Raw genomic sequence first — 22,741 nt, forward strand, 5'->3', positions numbered from 1 at the left:
AGAGCTAGACCAAAAATTAACAAAAAGCAGTGTTGCTCTTTACTGGGTTGAGTTGAACTGGCTGACAGAATATCTTCTTTGTTCACTTGGCATTAGCAATTGCAAAGGAAATAAAGTTATACTTTTCTCTCTAAACATGGTGTAATGCTTCTTCAGGCAACAGAACTGACTGTAAGAATGGACAAAGCTGGACTCTTGCAGGTACCACAGTTTTGCTTGGGAGATTTGACCCTTTCATGAGGATTGCTCTAGCACATGGTGTAGCCACTGCTGTTCTTAAAATAGGACAAAATGGAACAATTTCTGCAATGCCAGTTTAATAAAGAAATTTCTAAGGGAAGGGAATGAGCTGAAGTGTAGATAAAATTATGAGAAGAAAAGTGTTAGATTGTGCACAGCAGCTGCATTGCTCCAGGTAATACCATGCTCTGTGTGCTGCCATCTTTTCACAGTGCTTGGTTTTATGTGATAAATTGAATTCAGTGTAACCCAGCCATCAGTCTTCATTCAAGGCAGTGCCTTTCCAGGAAGTTCTATATTTCAGAAGTCCTAAGTAGAAGCCTCAACAGTTGTGCAGGGCATATATATTGTTCCAGGAGCAGTATAGAGCTGCTAAAGCTGTGTTTCCTATGCTTTTATCCCCTTTACCACCTGTGGCTCCCAGCAGCTCCAGCTCACCCTCAGTCCCTTGGGGCATCCCCACCATTGAGCCACTGCCTGTGCTGTGGCTGCTTTGGAGCTCTGTGTGCCTGTTCCTCTGCCTGAACACAGATTTGTCACAGAACTCACAGGGGCTTCCCAGGTCTGCCTCTCAATGGGATTCTCCAGCCCTTCTTTGGTTATTTCATTGTCTTGGTAGAACATGGGGTAGAGCCCCGATACATTAACATATTCTCCTAGGAAAAAAGCTAAATTACTGTGATTTTTAAAATTAGTTTTCAAATTTTCCATGTGAACAGGGTATCAGACTGTCAGATTTAGTATACTTGCCAATGTATAACATATATATGTGATTTTTGTAGGGTGAAAGTTATCTAGTAAATATTAATTAAGGTTCCTTTAACCATGTGTATTTTAAAATTCATGTGTGACAAAATAACAGACTTGAGAGAAGGCCTTTTTCTTAATTCTTCAGGTATCTTCAGAAACTGATGCCCAGGAGGTTCTCTCAGAATATCAGGAGATGGTTTTGCACTGTGAGGGTGTCTGAGCCTGGCACAGGTTGCCCAGGGAGGTTGTGGAGTCAAAGCCATTTGCGTGGTCCTGAGTGAGGATCCTCCTTCACCAGATGACCTCCAGAGGTCCCTTCCAGTCTCAACCATTCTGTCATTCTGTGAAGTTTCATTTTTCTACAGAGGGGTTCATGGCACTGCAGGAATCCAGAGACACAGAGTTTATTCTCCTGCTGCTCAAGCTAACTTCATAGTACAGGAGTCCAGGACACCCATGTTTTCAGTTTTCAACTTCAAGAGGGCAGGAGCATGGAGAGCTTTTTTCTGTTTGCTTTTTGCTATCCAAAATTAATGTGTCTAAAATTGAAGATATGTGTTGAAATTGGCATCTGCTTCCAAGATAAACCCTAACCCAAGACTGAGGTAGGATTAATTTGGAAAATGAACACCACAGTTTACTTCTGGACAGCTGGAATTTGGTTAGGCTAATGGGGCCAACTGTTTAACTCTCTTGGTCAGTGTGTCTTAATGAATTATACTAATTTATGCCAATGGAAGAGCTTATGAGTTTGGACCAGTGTTGTTTAAATGGCGAACACACACGTGTAACCTCAGGACAGCATGTGGCAGTGACTCACCTCTGTGTGGTGTCACCTGAGGAACCTGTGTCTGGCTGGTACAAACAGGGGCCATTCACCCTTCCACATGGAGCGTGGCTGCCCCTTCCTCAGCATCTGTACAGTTAGAAAGTGCTCCAGTGGGCATAGGCATCCAGTGGCAGTAATCTTGATCAAGGATAGTCTTTTGTCATAGAAAAGTAAATTAGATGTTAACGGGAAAAAAAGGCAAGACGAAAAAAAAAGGCAAGACTCTTGCATATCTTCAAGAGTCAGTCAGAAAATTATAGAAGTATTCTGCAATAAATAAAAGTATAATTAGGAAAGTTAACATGCCAAACAGTTTGTGCTATACAGTCTAAATCCTTCCTGATACTCTGAGCAATGTGGCTCAGGGAGCCACAAAGAGTGGCTTCATTTGTATCAACAGGTAGATTAGATAGTGAGAAGAAGAAAAGTAGGTTTCCCATCATAAAATTTCTTTAGTAGTAAGCAGAGCACTTGTGTGTGACTGACTTGGTGTCAGCTGGGAGTTTCATTTGAAAAAGACACCTGAGAACTGTCCTGTGCTGACCTCCCACTGTCCTTCTTGGAATCAATGCTGTCAGCCTGCTTACAAGCATCTTGCTCCTAAAGTGATCCGTGCAACAAAACCGAGACTCAAACAGGTTTTGTATTACCTAAAAGTACTCCAAGAGATGTACATTTATTTACTTAGTCAAAATTAATTGTTATTATTTTTATTCTTATTTTAGATACCGAGTGTATTTTGGAGCCTCTGTCTCTGCCAGAAAGTCCAGGTGGTGTTGATGCAGTAGAAAGTTCTCCCTATGTGCCTTGTATTTTCTGCAAAGAATGCTATGTCTTAGCAGAACAAAACCAGCTCCTGAAGCATATGATTATTGAACACAAGCTCGTCATAGCAGATGTGAAACTGGTGGCAGATTTTAGAAGGTAAGGGTTATGTCATCTAAAATGAGTGTGTACGTGTGCAGGTGTTAGATCATCATTTTAAAAAGACATTGTGGGAGGATTTCTGCTTATTTTTCTTATGAGCAATTTGCTGCTGGACTATAAGCTTGTTTTCCTATTTCCTTCCCTCTCCCTAGTGCCTAGATGTTGCTGGCACTAGGGAGCTCAGTTTTAGAATACATGGCAATTCCTGTGCTTGACTTTTTTTTTAATATATCTTAGGGTCTTCTCAGGTCCTGTCACTAATCGACAAGTGTGCAAACTAGAAAGCTGGTTTTTAGCAAAGCCCATACCAGACAATCAGCTTTCCTAATCTGGGGTTTTATTTGTGTAGGGCAAAACTATTTCTATCCCTGTACAATGTCCTAAAGCTGTGTATTGTACACAGAAGCTGCTCAGGACAGGATCTCTCCCATTCTGGGATGAAATTTGTTTGTGCTACTTTAAGGACAGTATTCCCCCATCAAAATCACATTTAATCCTTAACTGTGCTTTACAGTACTGTGATCTACACACAACTGTGACTCCTACAGCTGTGTCATTGATCATCTCACCAGGATCACATTTGGCTTTCTCTCTCTTAACTTCCTCCAGTAGCCGGCATGGCCCCAGCTGGCTTGTAACTTCAGAGACAAGGTACTTGCCTGGCATTTTGCTTTCCACAGTAATGTGTGGGCCAGGAGGAGGGCTAGACAATACCTGCCAGTCTGTAGATAGTTCTGCTGTAATATTTAAGTGTTAGACAGATAAATTCTCAACTCAAGTGAGTTTTCTAGTAGGTCTTCTGTCACTAGTTACTAAGTCAAAATCAAGACCTTGTGTTTATCAAGACTCCAAAAAAAAAAAAAAAGAAATAATACAATATAATTTAGGAAGAGAAATGTAAGCCATATAAATTAAATCCTTAATCAAATAACATTGCTTAAAATTGAAAACTGATGGTAGTTTTTGTTTGCTTTTCTGCTGAAGGCAGGCAGAAGGAGAATGTACTGTTCTTTGGAGATAGTGCTAGTATCTTTGGGTAAGTAAAGGAATCAGAGCTGCTCAGTCATGGACCACCAGTCTAAGCATGCTTGGGGGAATTACTTTGCATTAATAGAAATGTATTTTAAAATCACCCCTTCAAAAAGGGCCCAGTTAGATTATTTTTGCTGCTAATGCAATTGGAAGGTAGCCAAATCTTACAGAAAGTGGCCCCAGGACATGAGATGATGGAATTGTTGCTCTGAAGTGTGCTTTGTCTGATTTGCTGTATTAGTAAAATAGTCTAATACTATGCACAAAAAAGAGAATATATTCTGAAGTGTTGAACTGAGGTGAGGAAAATACAGGGATCAACTCTGTAAAGATAGTATTATTTTTATATTTGGCAATGAGTTACAGCCAGTCTTAGGAATACATTTCTTGACAGAACTGCAAGAAGTGGATAATCCAGAAAAGACCAATGCTAATGAAAATTTTTTTTCTTTTCTTTTTAACTTTGAAGAATAAAGATAAGTTGGCATAAGGGCAGAAGGAAAAGAGATAAGGGGAATAAGCTTCTGCTTCATGACTCAACATGATCACTCATTCTGGCTCCCTGGAAGCCAGGACATTGGTTTTATCTGGTCATTGATTATTTGGGTTAAGTCTTATGATATGAAATCCCTTAACTGTAATTTCTGTGACACAGACAGTTATGGGCAGGTGAGTTTGTACCAGTGTTCATTTCTCTCAGTGCAAGGGAGAGACATTTATTAAATGAGCTCTTGAAATCTCTCCATTTGCACATTTATGTCCTAAAAGCTCAAGGATTGCTTAGTCTGGAAGAACTACAGTTCTGTTTAGCTACTCTTTCAATGAGCATTGCAAACAGTGGAGCAGGCAGGGGGAGAAGGGGCCTCACCTCTCACCTGCTGACATCTGATGATGCTGCTGAATGAGCCCCAGCCACGTGTGCTGGCTTCACTGTGCTCAGCTCTTTGCTGCACCAGAGGTTAGTCCTCTCCATGTCAGACTTAGCAGAAAGAAAGATGTGTTGATTCCTTGGCTGCTGCAGTTGAAGTCCTCAAATATATTAGGTGAGAATGGTATAGGCAGTGTGAGCCACTATGGGATGTGATAGCTGTGGCAAGTAAATTTTCAGATTGCACAGGTATTAAAAGCTGCAGCTATTTTAAAACGCTCTCATAATAATGATATCTGATTTTTTAATTATCCTTTTCCTAATTTGGTGGCACAAAATAAGAAGAAATCATTGAATAGCCTTTACCTTACCAACTCTCACATGATTTATATCATACATGAGAATAAATTTAAGCCAGCACTTAAGCATTTTCAGATTATTTTTTATAGTAAAATTCTGAATAATTAGCACAAGAGTTGCTTGGTTCCCTTCATCATATAAATGAAGTGATGATTTCTCCTTGGTTAGACAGGAGCTTCCTAGTTTAGTGGAAATCTAATCTCAGTTGTGTTCTGTTGATGCAGCTGTAATACCAACAAAGATAGTACGGAATGGTTTTAAACAACTGTAGTTGATGGGTTAAACTTTCAAGATGTGTTTAGGTCTTTTCTTATTCTGTCTGCTGTCTTACCCCCAGGTGTTCAGGGACTTCATTTTTCTGTCTTTCTAGTTGTCTGCCAAGCTACAGCTTTCTCTGTAACTCCACAGGAGACCTGACAAAACCTCACTTTTGTCAAGTTGGTTTTTTATTGAGTTTCAGCTTCCTGACTGCATCTTGCAGAACACAGAGCACAATATTTTGGGAATTTGAGAATGCTCTGTAATATATCTTTTCAGTAAAGATGCATCTAAGTGGCACTTCTGTCTGTAGATGTGAATAGGTCACAATGTTTATGCAAAGCTTGGTGCAAATCGGCTTATTGAGTTCTTCACTTTGACAGCATGGTTAAACCCAGTTAAAGTGAAACTGAATTAATTTCATAAAATTGAAAACTAATATGAAGGAAGAAAAAAGGGACATAGGAATTTAAAAAAATAAACAAAAGCACATAAGAATTTAGAGCATGAAAAAAGCAAGAGCTAATCAATTTTTTATTACAAGTTTTTCAGTGTTTCCTTTTTCACTGATCATCTCCCCCTTATTTTTAAAGCTACATTCTGTACTGGAAGAGGAGGTTTGCAGAACAGCCTATCACAGACTTTTGTAGTGTGATAAGAACAAATTCAAAAGCTCCATTAGGTAAGTTTGTTGCTTGCTCACTCTCTGATGGGCAGATCATGGGATAATTTCTGGCATATACTGCTGCTTTGATCAGCCAAGTGTGTCTGACACTAGGGCAGAAAACCACAGAAGTAATGTTTAACTCTTAAGCACATATCTAAACTTCCCTTTTCTGAGGATTACAACACATGCTTCAGCACTATGCTGAGTGAGGATGAGATCAATCCAGGCTTAAATGTGCTGTGAACTGCGCCCTGTTGCAAACCAAGGCCTGGAAGCAGAGCTGCTCACATCGTGCCTGGAGAGATGTTGGTACCCACTGCATAAAACATCAGTGATGGTCCTTCCAAAATGATGAGAAACATTCCCAGTGAGCTGCCTTTTCCGACTTCGCCCTGCCCACCCCCTGCGCTGATGCTGCTGATTCTTCTTGGACATCAGGGCCACATCCCCCTTCCTTTCCCCTGCCACAGTGCTCCCTGCCCCAGGAGTGTCAGGAGATGTCATCCTCACAGAAGCCATACAATTGTGCGGTTTCCTGGGCTCCAACACAAGTCTGAAACCATAGTTCACTGTTCTGCTGCATTGGTGTGGTGGCACATTCCATCCTTGGGACAGTGTTGACTGTGTGGAGGAAGGGTTTTTCTCAGAAGTAGCTCTGATGCATTACTTTGGCTGTCCTTTTCTAACAGAAAAACATGGTTTACCTAAAATAGATAACTTTAGGGCTTTTCTGCATCTTTAATTCTCAACTGAGACCTTAAAAGAGAGGAAACAGTGCATGCAGCTGGTGTCAGAGATGGTTAGAAAGTGGAATATGAGTACAAAATGGATGAAAGTAATTTTTTTAATTATTCAAAGTAATTTTAAGAAAAGTAGCCCTGGAAAACGTGAAAATCATTCCAAAAATCATCATTCTGTTTCTCTCACAAACACTTACTACTCAGTTTGAAAACTGCAAATCAAGCACCTGGAGAGCAGAATTATGAAATACCAATGAGCCTTCTCCCTCTCTCTCTCTCTCTCTCTCTCTCTCTCTCTCTCTCTCTCTCTGTCTCTCTGTCTCTCTCTCTCCTCACCCCTCCCTCTCCCTCCAGAAAACTGTTCATATCTTGACCCATTATCTTTTGTATTTTCCTACATGCTGAGTAATTGTAAATCCTTTGAATAAAATTTGTTGCCTTCTTCAATTGGATATGACCATATATAGTAAAAAGGTTGCTAAAGATAAAATATGTGTAAAACACGTAAGTAGAAATGTAAATTAGGCAAGTCTCAAAGTATGGTACTGAACAGTTGTGTATATCCACAGGTGGAAAAATATTTGATGGTAAAACGTAATGTGATAGATCAGAGCAAGGGGAGGATAAACCAAATTATGATAGCTACTGAAAACTGACAGTTACTTAGGGAAATAACTGGTAAGATAAAATTAAAGATGATTTCATATTTCTTTCATGCTGACTTTAATCTGTAACCAATGTAAATGCTAATGTTTTTATGTGTCCAGGAGAACCATCACAAAAATGAATAAAGCTGGTAGTGGAGGAAAACTATGCAAGACTCTTGCCTTCATACTCCAATATAAACATGCACAAATATTTAAACATGTTTCATTAAATTATGAAACTAAAGTAACTGACTTTTATAGGTTAAAAATCACATTCTTACATTGTTAATAAATTCTAAAGTCTTAGCAAATTATCTGCCAGTAATATTCAAAGCAGCTGCAACTTCCCATTCCTTACTTACACTTTTTAATCTCTTAACAGAGGAACAGGACAATTATTTTCTTTTATGTGATGTTTTACCAGAAGACAGATTACTTCGAGAACAGCTTCAGCAAAAGAGACTGGTAAGAAATTATTGTTTCATTTTTTAAGGTAAACATTCCAATAGAATAATATATAATAACTTAGCAGGCATTTTAAAGTGAAAGCATTTTTTGCAAGATGGCAAAATTCTTATTTTTTTTAAGCTCATTTCTCTAGCTGCTGCACAACCATACACAAATCCCTGTTTATAGACTTTTCCTTGGGATAAATGTACAGGTTGTATGTCAGTGTTCCCACAAGTGGAGATTACACCCAGAACACTGAAAAATGTTGAGTGTGCTGAACATTTTTCTGCTTGCAAGGATCTGCAATGCACTGGCACACTATCTTTCATGTAATAATACACATCTAGGGAAATTAGCAAACTAGAACTTGGTGTGAGATACTGTGAGCAGAGAAGGTGATACTTATCTACAAAACCTTTGAGCAAGCTGTTTGTGTGCATTCTCACTCCCTCTCCCAGATTTCATTAATTCACAGTCTCATACTCACAAGCACCATGGTGTGTGAGTGCAGGAAGTCTGGCCAGTATTGTTTCTGTGAGATGCAAAGGACATGAAATGCCAGCTCTTGGGTCCACATGGACCATTTTGGTTCTTCTTGCCTGATGCCAACCTAGTACTGTGGACAGACCTTGCTGAACTTTTTGGCATTGTCAGTTCAGAATGGATGGTCCTTCAAGTTCAACTCATGCTGACCAGCTTCCAGGAGTCTTAGGCCAGATTGTTGGCCAGTGCGTTTTTTTTATGGTTTCTTGTTTGAAATACATATCTGGAGTCTGGTTTTGCTGTTGGGCTAATTTAGAAATGAATGTTGCATGGTACATGGCAGCCTTGTTGATAATCTCATGTTAGGATGCAGGGAATTGCAGTGGAGATGTGGAATACCCTGTGTCTGTACTGTGAGATGTGAGAGTGCAGGCCTTAGGGTCTTTACATTCCTCAGTTTAGTGCTGGCAGCCATGTCCTGAGAATTGTCAACACAGACCTTTTAACCCTTTGTTATGCTGTTTCTTCTGGTGTGCTTATATTACAAGTTTGTACATAAGCAGCATGCAAATAAAGGCACAGTAAGTGATGTGCATTCAGAATGAAGGAGAACCTTACAAAACCCAAGTTCTAGTCCTGGGGAAATTAGGATTGGCAGGCAAAATCCAGTTGGTTCAGCTACTCTCTGAGTGCTATTTCTTTTTGCTGGCAACAGTAATATTCTACAGCTTGAAGTACATGACTAGTGAATTCCCAGAATTGGAGGAATATGTGCAAGTCTTACACAGCTTTCCATAGGATCCCAGCTCCTGCAAAGGAGAAATGTGGTAGTTCTTCAACTGGGGATTTCTCATGGAGTTAGAGTTGCCTGAGCTGAAACCTGTCTTCCTATATAGGCCCATTGGATTTTCAGGGACTAAAAAAAACACTAGGCACTCATGCCTAGCATGCTTCCCTTCCAAAGCTGTCTGGGATCAGTAAAAAAGGTTTGTCTAGGTCAAAATCTTACCCTTGACAGCAGCTAAGTGTCTCTGGTATTTGCTGTCTTCTGATCTAGTGGTGATCCTTTCCCAAAATACTCACAGTCTCCTGCAATTGGCAGCTCAAAAATTTCTGAATTCAGCGATATGAGCCTCCAACTCTGAACCCACAGCAACTGCCAGGATCCCCACTACCTGCAGGAGTGAGTTGTGCAGCTTGACCACGCATGGGGAGAGAGCCTTCTATTTGGTCATTTTGAACCTGTCATGTCACACCTGGCAGGTTTTTGTATTAGAAGAGATGGTGAAGAATTTGTCCTTAGTATTATCCAAACCATTCATGATTTGTCTCCTGATTTATCTGCCTTACATTCTGTCTCATTAGTCCTGTGCTGGAGTGCACGCTCATGGCAAAGAAGGATAACAACATCCTGGGCTGGTTTAGGAAATGTGTTGCAGTCAGCTCAAGGGAGATTATCCTTCCTCTCCACTCAGCACTGCTGAGGCCACATCTGGAGTGCTGGGTCCAGCTCAGGGCTCCCCAGTACAAGAAAGATATGGATTTCCTTGAGCAGCTCTGGGGCAGGGTCACAAAGTTCCTTAAGGAACTACATATGAGGAGAGGCTGAGACAGCTTGGACTGTTGAATCTGGAAGACAATGCTCACAGGGGAACTTAGTGATGTATATAAATACTTGATGAATAAAAAAGGAGTCAGATTCTTCTCAGCTGAGCCCACCAACAGGACAAGAAGTAATGGGCATGAATTAAAAATCAGGAAATTCCCCCTGAAAACAAAGAAACGCTTTTTTTTTTTCTTACTGTGAGGGTGGTCAAACACTAGAGCAAGTTACCCAGAGGGGTTGTAAACTCTTCCTCTGTGCAGACAGTCAAAAGAAAACTCAACATACTCCTTGGGTAGCCAGGTAGAGGTGACCTTGCCTGGGCACAGGGGTTGAACTTGTTGCTCTCAAGAGATCCTTTGCAACCTCAATGATTAAGTGACTTGAGGTTGAGGAATGCTGTTTGGTGGTTCTTCACAGTGCATCATTACTGCACTTCTCTGTATCTTTTACAGTTTTCTACAATCCTTTTGGGTTTGTGAAAGACACCTTGAATTTATCATGTGGGCATGCAGTGTCGTAATGGTACTTGTCTTCCAAGTGTATATCATGTCTGTGGCTTTCAGGGAGGAAAAAGGGTTGTGATGGAGCATGCAGCTGATGTTTTCATAGAACCATCTTATTACAAATAATACCTCCTAGCTGCTATAAATTGGAGTGTACCTTTTTGTTTTTTAAAGGGCATTTGTTTCTGATTTTTTGGTGTTTTTTACTATGCAGTTCTGTACCAGCTAAGCCTTCTCTCCACTGCAGTGCCAAGGGCATGAGGAGTCTGTTGGCAGGTGAGCAATCTCATCTGCTCTGCAAGTAGACGTTTTCTCAAACTCTGGAATGAGTGGAGAATTTAACCCAAAGCAAGTGCTGGTTTTGTTTACAGAGTAATTAAATTAGGAAAGAAAAAAATATGCATTTTTATTATGGTGCAAAATAGTTTGCAGTTTTGAATTTCAGAATTGTATCCTCAGTTTTTACAGAAGGATTTTGTGAAATCGAGCCGCAGCTGTAGTTGGGGCTAATGGAGTCACTGCTTTAGTTACAGCAATAAAGTCTGTTTATTTTTTCATTTCCTTTTGCTGCAATCTGAGTGTTGACTTGCAAGTTAAATAGATATTTTGCTTTGTAAAGCCTTTTACCTCCAGAAAAGTCCTTCAATTAAGACTGAACTGGCAAATGGGCTCACGTGAGTTGCGTAGAATAAAGACCATAACTATACAACTTTTGGTGATTTTTCTGCATCCTTTGAATCCTAACTGCTGTCTCCAACAGCAAGCCCAAACAAGGACAAATGCTGTCTTTAAAATGTGCTGCCTGAAGCATTTCATTCTGCAGTTTTGAAACTCTAGTTTAGGAATATTTCAGGCTGTATTGCAGCAGGGAGCTAGCCAAGGTGGATGTCATGCAGAGACATAATGGTGATTGTGATGTATTGAGAGAGTCCAAGGAATGAGCCTGAAGTAGGTTAGAGAGCATAGCTTGCTGAAATAGCTGACAAGGCTGTGAAATACAAAACAGATACAGTCTTTTGGAAAAAGACAGTCTTGACAAAGATTTCCTAGTTGTGAAGCACTACCAGGCAAGGAAGTCCTGGCAGCAAAACTGAGGATACATGGAGGGGCAGTGTCAGTATAAGGCGCCTGGGTGTTTTCTTTAAATAAAAAAACTAACATCCCCAGACCTATTTTTTTGAAAATACATACTTCCTACAACAGCACTGACCTTGTACTGCTGTCATGCATACAGATATTCACCCATCATCTGACTGGCAGTTTTAGGTGAAGGAGCTTCTCTTTCTCCCAGTAAGTAAAGACCCCAAAGAGGAGTCTTCACCAAGACTGCAAGCTGTACCAGCTTCCCAGGAAGAGCTGTTTGTATCTGATTCCCAGTTTGTCACAATCTTAAGCTGAGACAAGGTTCAGGAGGTTGAAGATATACACTGGAAGGGATGGAGGTGTTAGTCCAGTTTAGTGTAATGCAACATCAGGAGCGCATGTGGGATGTGCCACAGCTTCTTACAGAAACGGCCAGGGCTGTGTCCTCTGTTAGGAAAAAGCCCTCTAGGTTGCCTGCAATTAGCTGTGTAGGATTGAGTTTGCCATTCCGTGAGGTGTTAGGTGGTTGCCCATAAACCTGCTCATTGATACCAGAGGTAAAGCTGAATCACAGGTAGAAACATTAAACTGATACATTTTATACAGTATTATTTAAATCATTGCATAAGATCTCACTGTGGATTCTATTTATTTCCATGCACCATGTATATAAAGTTAAGAGAATTTTACTGGAACTTAACTGGAACACATACTGCCTTTGGAAAAACTTGGAATTTCTGTGAGAACCCACACTCAAAAAATACTAACATCTGGTTTGTGCCAGCAGCACATTTGGATTCTATATGTTCATTGTTACAAGTAAGGATAAATATGTATAATAAACTTATGTGATGGAAAGATTTTATGATTATGGTTTTGTCTGAATAACCATATCTGTTCCTTTTCATAGAGAGAAATTCTAGAACAGCAACAACAAGAGAGATATGACACAAGTTTTCATAGTATGTGTATGTTCTGTGATCAAGAATTCACAGGAAACAGGTTTGTTTATTGCCCTGTTTGCTTTTGTTTTATTTTTTGATACCTACTCAGCATCTTTGTTTATATTTTCAATGTCATTGAACCAGTTAATGCATAATGTAGGACTCAGAAGGTAGAATTAACTTCAAGGTATAGTTTACATATTTCTTTCAACTGAAGTGGCATTTTAAATAGATCCTATCTTACTTCTCAAACTTTTTTATTTATTCCAGTGTAATTATTTCTACTACACAGTATGCTGGAGTTGGGAACAAACCATTTTAAAGAGAAACTTTTTTTTGGCAACTGTTTTAGTGACAAGGACAGCTGTGTAAGTCAGTGTGATGGTTATAAAAACTTTTTATCCAGTTGTATGTTTTCTTGTTTAAAGCTCACCTATCTGGTGTGAATTTGAACATCAAATGAAAGAGGAGAGGAAAATTAGAGTGAGAACAGAGGGCTTTACAGCATCAGTCAAGTGTGAGCAAGAATTGCACATAAGTGCATGCTCCAAAGAAACTGTGTGTATTCAGAGTAAATCAGTTTCAGTTGGAGAGGCTAAGTCTGTTTGCATGGGTAGTTCTGGTAATCTGGAAGGGTAGAAGCACCAGAGGTCGTTTTCCTGCAGGTCATCCCAATGTTCTGTGAGTGCCCCTCACTACTGCCTGGTGACAGTAGAGGAGCTTCATCCTCTGCTTCCTCCTGAGTCTGACAGGCAGAGTGCATGTTTGAAAATCATGCCTGGACAATGGTAAAAGCAAGTGTCAACATTTGGATGTTTCTTTAGTCCCCAAAAGCAGAAGCTGAGGCATATAGAGAGGTTGGGCACCTAAGGAATTAACCAGTATATCTCTGTCAGAAGAATATCTTATTTAAACATCCATTATGTTTATTTGTGTACACTTTTGAGTGCCATTGATGTTGCTGGTGCTGTGTGAAGCAATATTGATGTAAAAGCACATTGCATCCAAGAATTTCTGCTCTGCTAACCAGCAGAGAGAAGTCTGACAAAAGGCTTTTTAGAATGTTTCCCAGGAGGGTTGTTTGAAATGTGATTTGCTTATACAGGATAATGAACAAGCTTTGCTAACAGTGAGGGTCAAAATAAACTCTACTGTAATTTTCATTTAAAGGATTATATTTCATGCATGTGGATGGAGCAGTTGAAATGTTACTGAACATTCAGCAGAGCTGAAAATGAAAAACTTCCTGTTTCAATAAAATTGCATTCTTTATTTTCTTAGCAGTGGCAGCAAGACTATTACTGTTTATTTAACATTGGCTTTTATGCAGTTTTAGAGCCATTGGTGTATTTTAAATCCGTAATTGAATAATTCTTATGTATATGCAAGAATATGTAACATTCTATTTGAATGTCTTTTGTAGATCTGTTCTTCTCAATCATATGGCAAGAGAGCATGCCTTTAACATTGGGCTGCCAGATAACATTGTGAACTGCTATGAGTTTTTGGCTGTATTACAGAAAAAGCTTGACAAGTAAGTAGAGTTTTGTTTGTTTGTTTTCACTAAACTTGAGTTGTGTTTCTTTTAACTGGAAATAGTAGGTAAAAATTAATTCCACATTTGTGGCTAGTTAAGAAGAAACAAAGAGAGCATGTAAGTTTATTGTGAGTCCTCTTAGAAGTCTTTTTGTTGCCTTTTTGAAAGCCAATTCCTAACAGTTAATAGAATGAAGTTAAGTGCCATGTTTCAGTTAGGTGTTGCAGAGTTTGACATCAATAATAGCACATGCCTTTTTCTCATAACTGTTAGCATTAATGTTCTTTCTCATCGTGACAAATGTTTTTGCTAAACATCTCCTTAATTGCTGAATACAGAGTCCTTGTTCCAGTCTTCTTTTGCCTCCATCTACCATTACTGTGGGATGTTTGGTCTCTCCCTTTTGTACTGCTTAGAGAGCCAACCCAGAGCAGAAGGGGATAGATGAATGTTAACTTTTCCCAGAAAAGAAGCCATACTAAGAATGCCTTTTCTTTTATTGTTGGTGTTGCCTAATGTACTGAATTACCATGCTCACTGATAATTTGCTGCTCTACTGTTTATCAGTAGGACCTGAGGCTTTCAGTTCAAGGGAGTTTTCTCAAAGCTGATCCTCTCTGTAGTTAATGCACATGCTGAAATTGTGTCCAGGGTAGTGAAAGGCCACTCCCCCCTACAGCTAAGGATAGGCATATTAGCTATGCTAGTAGAATAGTACCTGAGAATAAATTACTAGAGGAGAAAAATCTTGTTTCAAGCAAATCAGACTGCATTATGTATGCTGACAGAAAGCCTTCTGTACTCTTCATGGGAATGCCTTTCTCAAGTAGAGCAAACACTTTGCTGTTAGCAGGTGGAGCAAAGCAGATATTAAAATTCATAGATGTATTCTGGCATCAGACCTATGATTCGCCAGCAAGGCAATCTTGATTTGAAGTCTGCGAGCATAGGGAGAGCTCAAAACTTCTTAAATGTCTTGAAAGGCAGAATGATACTGAGAATTCCAAATTCCTGCTCCACACAAAACATCTGAGGGGAATCTGGAACCAAAACAGTTTTATGATGCTGATTTAAGGCAATGCATGTACTTCTGTTTTGTTTGAATTGCTCTGGAATACATACTGTGGTAAAATTCTCATTTGTTAATGAATGTTTTCACCTTCGTAAGTAATGTGTATATACACCTAAATAATACTTTCCTGTCTATGTACATATATTCATGTACCTATGTGTATGTATGTCTATCTGTGAATTATATATACTACTCTGTGTGTGTGGATATGAATTTACTTACAGAATTTTACTTTGGATTTCAAAACCCATTGACCACTCTGGCAAACTTTCATTTGCTCTCCCTGTTGAGGTAGAACTATAAAAACTTTCTGTTTAGCTAATTCAGACTGTTTCAAAAGATAAGTAGTATGTTCACAGTTTGTTTCTTTTCAATCTGAATTACAAAGAAACAATTACAGATGGATTGGATGTTAGTGTAAGTCCATGCTGAGTTACAGAGCTCACACAGTGAGCAATCAGCAGCCTTTCTGTGCCTGCTTTGGGTAATCAGACTTTTCTCCCACTTTGCATATGGGGCAAACAGTAAAATTTTTTGTTATCTATATTTTTCATTTTTTGTCATTGTTATTTCTGTTTGACTCTACTGTGATCTAAGATTATCTTGTAATTTATTTTTTTTCAAATAAGCTTTCTGGTTTCTTTTAGTTTGCTCTGACATGCTTAGGTTAATCTTACTATATATAACTCCAGCTTATTTAAGTTTATTATTTTATACTATTTTCAGTTTAACATGTTGACCTGTTTACCTTTTTATCTTAGCTTGCAGTGCTTATACTGTGAAAAAGTCTTCAGAGACAAAAACACACTTAAAGATCACATGAGAAAGAAGCAGCATCGCAGAATCAATGCCAAAAATAAAGAATATGACAAATTTTATATCATTAATTACTTGGTAAGTAGTTCTGTGAATAATTAGCAAATTGACTAAAGAGATACAGACGTTATCTAGTTAAAAGTGAATAAATCCAAACTAGCAATTAGTATAAAGGTCAAAAATCAAGTGAAGTATTCTTGAGAAGTATGCTCATTTATGGTGTGATATTCTGGATAATTGCAAACTAAGCACTAGTAAACATTTTTTGTTGAGATTTGATTTTGAGAGATGCAAGAGTGTAGCTTGAAGAGACACTAATCATCATGTCATTAGTGCTCAGTCTCTGCTTTAAAAACAGAAGGGAAGGTGAGATTGAGCAATTAAGTAAATGGAGGCCTAACTTAAAGCAAGTTGGCTTCGAGCTCATTTTCTACAAACCTTAAGCTGGAAGTGCTCTTCAGAGGATAAATTAAATGCAAAGAGGAGGAAAATGAAAGGCACACAGATGAAAGAAAAACAGTTAGTTTTTAGCCTCCAGGTAGGTGTATGCTGCTAAATATTTTTTTATCTCAGACCTCTGAGAGTGTGTGCATGTGTATGTAACAGATTTCCATTTGCTGCCTTCAACTTATGAATATAGGAGCTGCTTCAAAAGCTGCTATGTTCTGTCCCAGAAATAACTATAGTTCACCTGAAGTAGTCTTTGTGCCTTCTACATGTGCTAATATCCAGGTTATAAATAGGCATTCATGATTGTTTTACCTACTCTTTCCTTTTAATTTCTCTCCATGGGTGTTACTTTAATACTGAGAACAAAAATTTATGTTTAATCCCTGCCAAATCCCTTCTACCCAAGACAGAATGATTTCCCTTGGTAATATTTTATATTTTTCTTCCAAAGATCAATGATCTGAGACCTGGAGGTTTTTTCCTAGATACTCAAATTTCACAATATTGAAAACTGACCTGTTTTTGCTGCACAGTGAGGAAAAAGTTGTGAAGCTGTGTAGGGTAGATGTTCTTAGATCCTCAACAGAACTGAGCATTTACTTCTCCTTTGGAAGTTAACAGATTTTAATTTCATGTAATTGTTTTAAGTGATTTTAATAGTTTCTTTCTTCTCTGCTTGTCCTGCATGTAATACTATGTTTTCAGAACTTGGCATCTTTTTGAATTATCTTTTGTCTCTCATTTGCATTCATTGTTCACATTTTAATCTGTTCCATCTTAGATCAAGAAACTGAGTTAGGTGACTACCCAGAATCTCTGAGAACCATGAAGCACTACTTGAGAAATTTGAAAGACGTGGGAGAGACAGGAAGGTCATAACATGAATACAGACACAATGGCTGTGTCATGTTAATAAGCAGAATATGCCAAAGTAAATACAACAGCAAGGCTAATATTCACATACCCAACCTCTTTTCTCCAGTTGCTCCAAAGCTGGAGGCCTTGCCCATATCACCTGAGGATGGTCTGTGGTCTGTGCTTGCTGACCCACATGCAGGTGGGGTCTGAGTGATGCTGCTGTGTGGCCCCAGACCATGCAAACTGTTTCACAGTCAGGACCTTGGTCCCATTTGCCTGCAACTGGGATTCTGGCCAGCACTTGGCAGGGTCCAGCCTGAACCAGCTCAGGTATTGGTCACTCAGTAGCATCACTCAGACATGCATTCTTTCAGGTTCTGGAAATTACAGACAACAGTAAATGTAACTCAGATTAGCTGTGTCAAACCACCAAAATGTTTAAAATTGGGCAGTGGGTACTGCTTATGCAAGATCTGTGCCAGTACATCTTGTGGGATGTACCTGAATGATCACAATTCTTTGTCTGACTCTACATGCTCTGCTACAGCCACATTGTCTTTCCACACATTTTCAGCTGTCTACACTACAGTCTACTCAGGGAAATGTCTCTACTCAGCCTTTCTGATCCTTCAGACTATACCCACATCCGAATTTCTGACATTTCTTCTTTTAAAGAAAGATTTTTTTAAAAAAAAGATCAAAAACAGACTAAAAACTCTGTCTTAAACACTTATAACATGGTTCACTATAAAACGTACGTTTGCACACAGGAAATTTTTAGGAATGTTTCTACATAATGGAAAGTGTTTGCTTTCCAAACAGCCTTTGACAACCCCTTTTTTTCTGCACAGAAACAGGAAGACTAAAAGGAAGAATCTCAGTTTCTTCACTAGGAGTTCAGTAGATTGTCCTTTACATTTTAAGGAGGAAATATTCTGTAGAGCACATACATGCTCTACAGTAGATTATATTAAATGTGATAGGATGGATTTTTTCAAGCTGCATCTATATTCAGTAAATTCTAGATGTTATACAATATCTGCTTTTTGTAATGGCTCAATGTAGTGATTTTCTTCCTCTTCCCTAACACCTCACAACTTACCAGAATTTTTTTTAATGTGTACTATCAAGATTTACTCATTTTTCCCAATGAGTGTTAGAGGTCTGTGCTTCCTATTGCTCTAAATGTCCAGGGGATTATACAGTTTCAAAGACACAAACATGGTTTACCTATCACATCTGAAATGATTCTCTAGTGGATTTGAAGGTCTTTTGACTGCATTGTGTAAGTATGGAAGATTATACCAATCCTACAGAATGGCTTGAAGTGTTAATTCAGAGATGAACTGGTACTGGAGTGCAAAGAACTGAGCAACAATGTATTGATAATATATAGATGTAGAATTCCTTATTTTTCTTTTCTTCAAAAAAACCCTAATTTCCTTGTTTCTCTGTGTGTATTATCCTGTGGCCCCATGGCACACCTTGCACAAAGAGCCAACTAAAAATGGAGAGAGAAGAACTCTGTAATGTGGTGGCTGCTGGAGGCCATGAAAGAATAGAAAGCAGTATTAAAACTCCCTTATTCCCAGAGGAACAGAGGCAAACCCAGACTGACAAGAACTTCCTTTTTGTGTTCACCTGATTGTTACCAGCAGCACTTTTAGGTATAGAGTATCCTTTGTAGGAAGCCCAGATGTCTATTTTCAAATTGACTAATGGCATGTGTGTACAGTATGTAGCATCAGTGAATTAATACACTTATAACTAAACTAGGCAGCTGAGAAATGGTACCTGCTACTTCTAGAAAACTTGTTTCATAAAGTCTTTATTTTCCTCAAAAATAAAAAGATGTTTTCTCCTTATTGCCAAGCTCTAGGTCATCACTATTGTCTGGGGGCCAGGGGAAGAATATTTTATTATGAGAATCCCTTCTTATATTTAATCTCTTCTGATTTACACTGTGTATTTTGTAAAACAGTAAAGGGAAACTCTTCATAAGTTGATGATGATTCAAGATTTAATAAAATCCCCCAACTGGGGAATGCTTCATATTGAAATTCATCCAACGAGGATTAACTAACGTTGGGGTAAGGCCATCTCTTCTTCCTGATGGACCATCTCGAGTTCTGCAGCAATATAAACCACATAACATAACTCAGATCATCACAGCAAGGCAGGTAAAAAGAAGGGCAAGGGAGAATTTGCAGAGGAAATCAACATATATTTGGAGTTTGTGAGCTGCACAGGCCTGGATCTCCATTTGTATGTAGTTTGGGAACTGCTCTTTAGGGAACACTGCTTGAGATACCAGCTGCTGTTTCTAGTTTCTTCCATCTCTGCACTTTTTTCAAGCTGGGATGTGTTGCCTCAGTGAGGCACACAGACTTTCTTCCTGTAGAACTGCACTCTGGTTGCAAAGGTAAATTGCCAGTGAGGCATTTCATCTCTGTGCATTTAGACTGCATTTTGGAAGAGGAAATAATCAAACCACACACATTTGCATGTTCTCATTTTTCTATAGCGTCATCCTCTCTGTGAGGTACACAAAAAGTGTTTAAAAGTAAAAGTTGTTTTTTCTTGAATATATAGCAAGGCCTTCAGGGTTTTTTTAATTATGCATTTTCTAGTGTTTGAACTATTAACAATGTCAAGTCTCATTTTTTCTCTGGTTTTGTTAAGAATTTCTTGGGAATCTCTAGAGATCATTCCTGGCAGCTCTTGCATCTTGGATGAAAAAGCAAAGAAAATTGAATACTTAACAAAGGCACCCTTGGTCCCAGATGCCCATCAAGCTGGAGAACTGAAAAAGTGTTAAAAAAAAAAACCTGAAGGATTTTAGGAATGTTTCAAAGAACTCTTTTCCACCCAATTGCTCAGATTCAGTCTCTTTGCACTTTCATCACAGTGTTCCTAGTTATCCATTCACCATGCAATTTTCCAGTGATACAAGACCTGGTTAGCTTTTAGATTTTTCCTTTTCTTTTTTTCACCTCTGAATATAAATAGATGAGGGAAACAGAGACATCTTACAAGCTCCCTCTCTGCCTTCCTCACAAGAAACACCATAAAAAACATCAGCAATAACAAAGCTCAGATGTATTTTTTCCCTTTCACCTTCAATTAAAAGGTGAAGCTTAAGGCTGCTGTTTTGAACATACTCTGTTATGCTGATACACTTTGAGCTGGTAAGGGGAAAATGGTGAGCATTCCTCTTCATTTTGCAGTGGTTGTGAGCCACTCTGTGCTCATTAAGGTGTTAGCATTAGCAGACATAGGAAAGGAGTGTGCAGCTGGGAGAACATGTGGTGAGAGGTGCTAATGGCTTCGTGATATCTCACAGTAATGGTGACATTAATGAGTCTCCCCTCTCACTCAGAGAGCTTGCACACTACCATGTAGTATCACTGAATTAATTACACAATTTTCATTCTGTAATATATGATGACATTATGTTTAGAGCTGTCTAGGGACAATTGTTTATCATTTTCCTGATAGACACTAACAACTTTAAGAATTCTCATTAAATTGTTAAATGATCGATATCTTTTCCTTCTTTTTCCAAACACCCATAAAGGCAATAATCATACTTGTTACTAAGGATGTTATTAAATATATTTATTAGTAGGAATATTGTAATAAAATCAATTGAAGGATTATCTTTTTATTAGCTGTCTTTTTTTTTTTTTATGGGATGAGATCATCAATTGTAATCTTTGTGAATCCTCCATAGCCATCAGGTTCAAAAATACTATTCTGATTACTGGTTAGTTTGCTCAAGTGTATTTTTAAAGACAAGAAGAATCCCAAGATCACTGCTGGTATTTGAGTAGAGCCCTTTAGCTTTTTATTGCCTGTTATTTATATCTCAGTCCTGCTGAGAGTGCTTGCCATTGTGCTGAAGGCTGCACAAATGTATTGTGGTATACTTCTTGCTGAAGGTCTTTAAGGTATAAATAAACAACACAAAAAGCAAAAGGAGGAACAGAACACCATGAATAGATGTGCTTACGTTCATGTCTGAGAAGAGGAGGGAACACAAAGTGGAGTCTATCCCAGAGCTCTGTGCCCTGGCTGTCCTTCTTTCTGGAGCACTCTGGCTGAGCTGACACCAGAGCACTTTCTGGAGCACTTTAGCTAAGCTGAAGTAGTTGCAGGGAAAATTTTTTGTTTGCACTGGCACAGCCTTGGCAAGGCACAGCTCTGAGTGCTGCAGCTGGAGCCTCAGGTGGGGCAGCTGCATGGAGCAGCAACCTGCTGCTTGAAAGGCAAGGTGGGCAGATGGATTGAGCAAGTGGGAGGGCAAACTTGACGTATTGGTAACATACCCGCCTCAGGAACACTTTGGAAGTGTTGCACTGTAGGGGGATAGAATATAAGTAAATAAAGGTAGTCTAGAAAGTAATCTTATCCCCTAAAGAGTTGCAGATGGGTTAATTATTAAAGATTAGGAATAGGCCTGACTTTAACAGGCCCCAGCTGTTGCCAATAAGAAGAAGAGTGTTCTAAAAGTGTGGATTGGTTTGTTGAGTTGGCTACTGTGAGAAGAAGAAAGAGTCAGTGCTTGGAGGGGCTGCCTATGAGAAGCATTGAGGAAGTATGAAGCTCTTGCACTAAGGAGACAACGATATGAAACGTTTGTTGTATAATGACAACATTATGCCTTTTACTCACAGCAATACTGAAGTGATCCAAAATAAGATATTGATTGTGACTTCTGAGATGTTCTTTCAGTTCAGTGACAATGTGTGATGAGAATCAGGAAATGTTTTTTCTTTTCTTTTCCCCCCCCCAGGAATTTGGAAAGTCCTGGGAGGAAGTGCAGTCAGAGGATGACCGGGAATTACTAGATAACCTAGAAGAGTAAGAGTTACTTATGTATCCATTACACAGACTTGCAGCACCATTATTTTTTGAAGTAGTTGCAGGGAAAATGCTGTGCACAGTTAGTACCCAGTTTAAATTCATTTAAGCCAATCAATTCGACTCCAAATTGTCCTCATTAAAAACACTTCTGAGCAATGAGAGCTGTAAACTCTGTATTTCATCCACAAGCCTGTTTTTTTGTTTCCCTAGAGCTCAAACAAGAGCCTTCTGTTTGTAATGATGTCGACAAAATACATTCATGTTTAGTTTTGCACCAGAAAACAGTTGAACAGATTCTGCTCAAATTTAAAATTAAAAGTAAGCATCAAAAGTGTCAGTATGAAGAAGAAATTGTATAAAAATTGATAAAAAGGTAATAACTAGAGATTAAAGGATTTCAAAGGAAGCTTCTCAACAGTGCTGATTGAGGGCAACATCCACCTCTTCTGCATTCTTCTGTGGTCCAGGCCCTCAGATCACTGCAGAGGTGATTTCCTTGGCCATAGCAAATTGAATAAGCAGGAAGTAATTTATGGGTATCAAGGTCCCTGATCTTCCTGATCCTCTCTGTGACTTGAGGTTAATTTTACTTGACTCTGCCTGGTGCAGTAATAGTTCTAGCTCTCAGCAGCATTATGATTTAAATGGATATTTTGGTAAAGTATTCTCTGTGTACTTGTCTAAATGTAGCATAAGTGAGTAATTAATATTTCATAAGTAAATAACACTTAGAGTTAGCTCTGCCTGATGATTAT

The 22,741-nt window shown here is 38.8% G+C and overlaps 1 protein-coding gene across 1 annotated transcript in view; it reads left to right on the top strand.

Moving 5' to 3' along the window:
- The window catches only part of ZNF277 (zinc finger protein 277), a 42,016-nt gene that overhangs the window by 14,787 nt on the left and 4,488 nt on the right, over positions 1-22,741 (top strand). Inside the window, exons 2-8 of the mRNA XM_030960950.1 lie at positions 2,545-2,743; positions 5,858-5,946; positions 7,701-7,783; positions 12,354-12,445; positions 13,811-13,921; positions 15,758-15,890; positions 21,916-21,983. Coding sequence (XP_030816810.1) covers positions 2,545-2,743; positions 5,858-5,946; positions 7,701-7,783; positions 12,354-12,445; positions 13,811-13,921; positions 15,758-15,890; positions 21,916-21,983 — 775 coding nt within the window. The remainder of the gene's footprint in view (positions 1-2,544; positions 2,744-5,857; positions 5,947-7,700; positions 7,784-12,353; positions 12,446-13,810; positions 13,922-15,757; positions 15,891-21,915; positions 21,984-22,741) is intronic.

The sequence above is a fragment of the Camarhynchus parvulus genome, chromosome 1A, assembly GCF_901933205.1.
Source record: "Camarhynchus parvulus chromosome 1A, STF_HiC, whole genome shotgun sequence".
Lineage (NCBI taxonomy): Eukaryota > Metazoa > Chordata > Aves > Passeriformes > Thraupidae > Camarhynchus > Camarhynchus parvulus.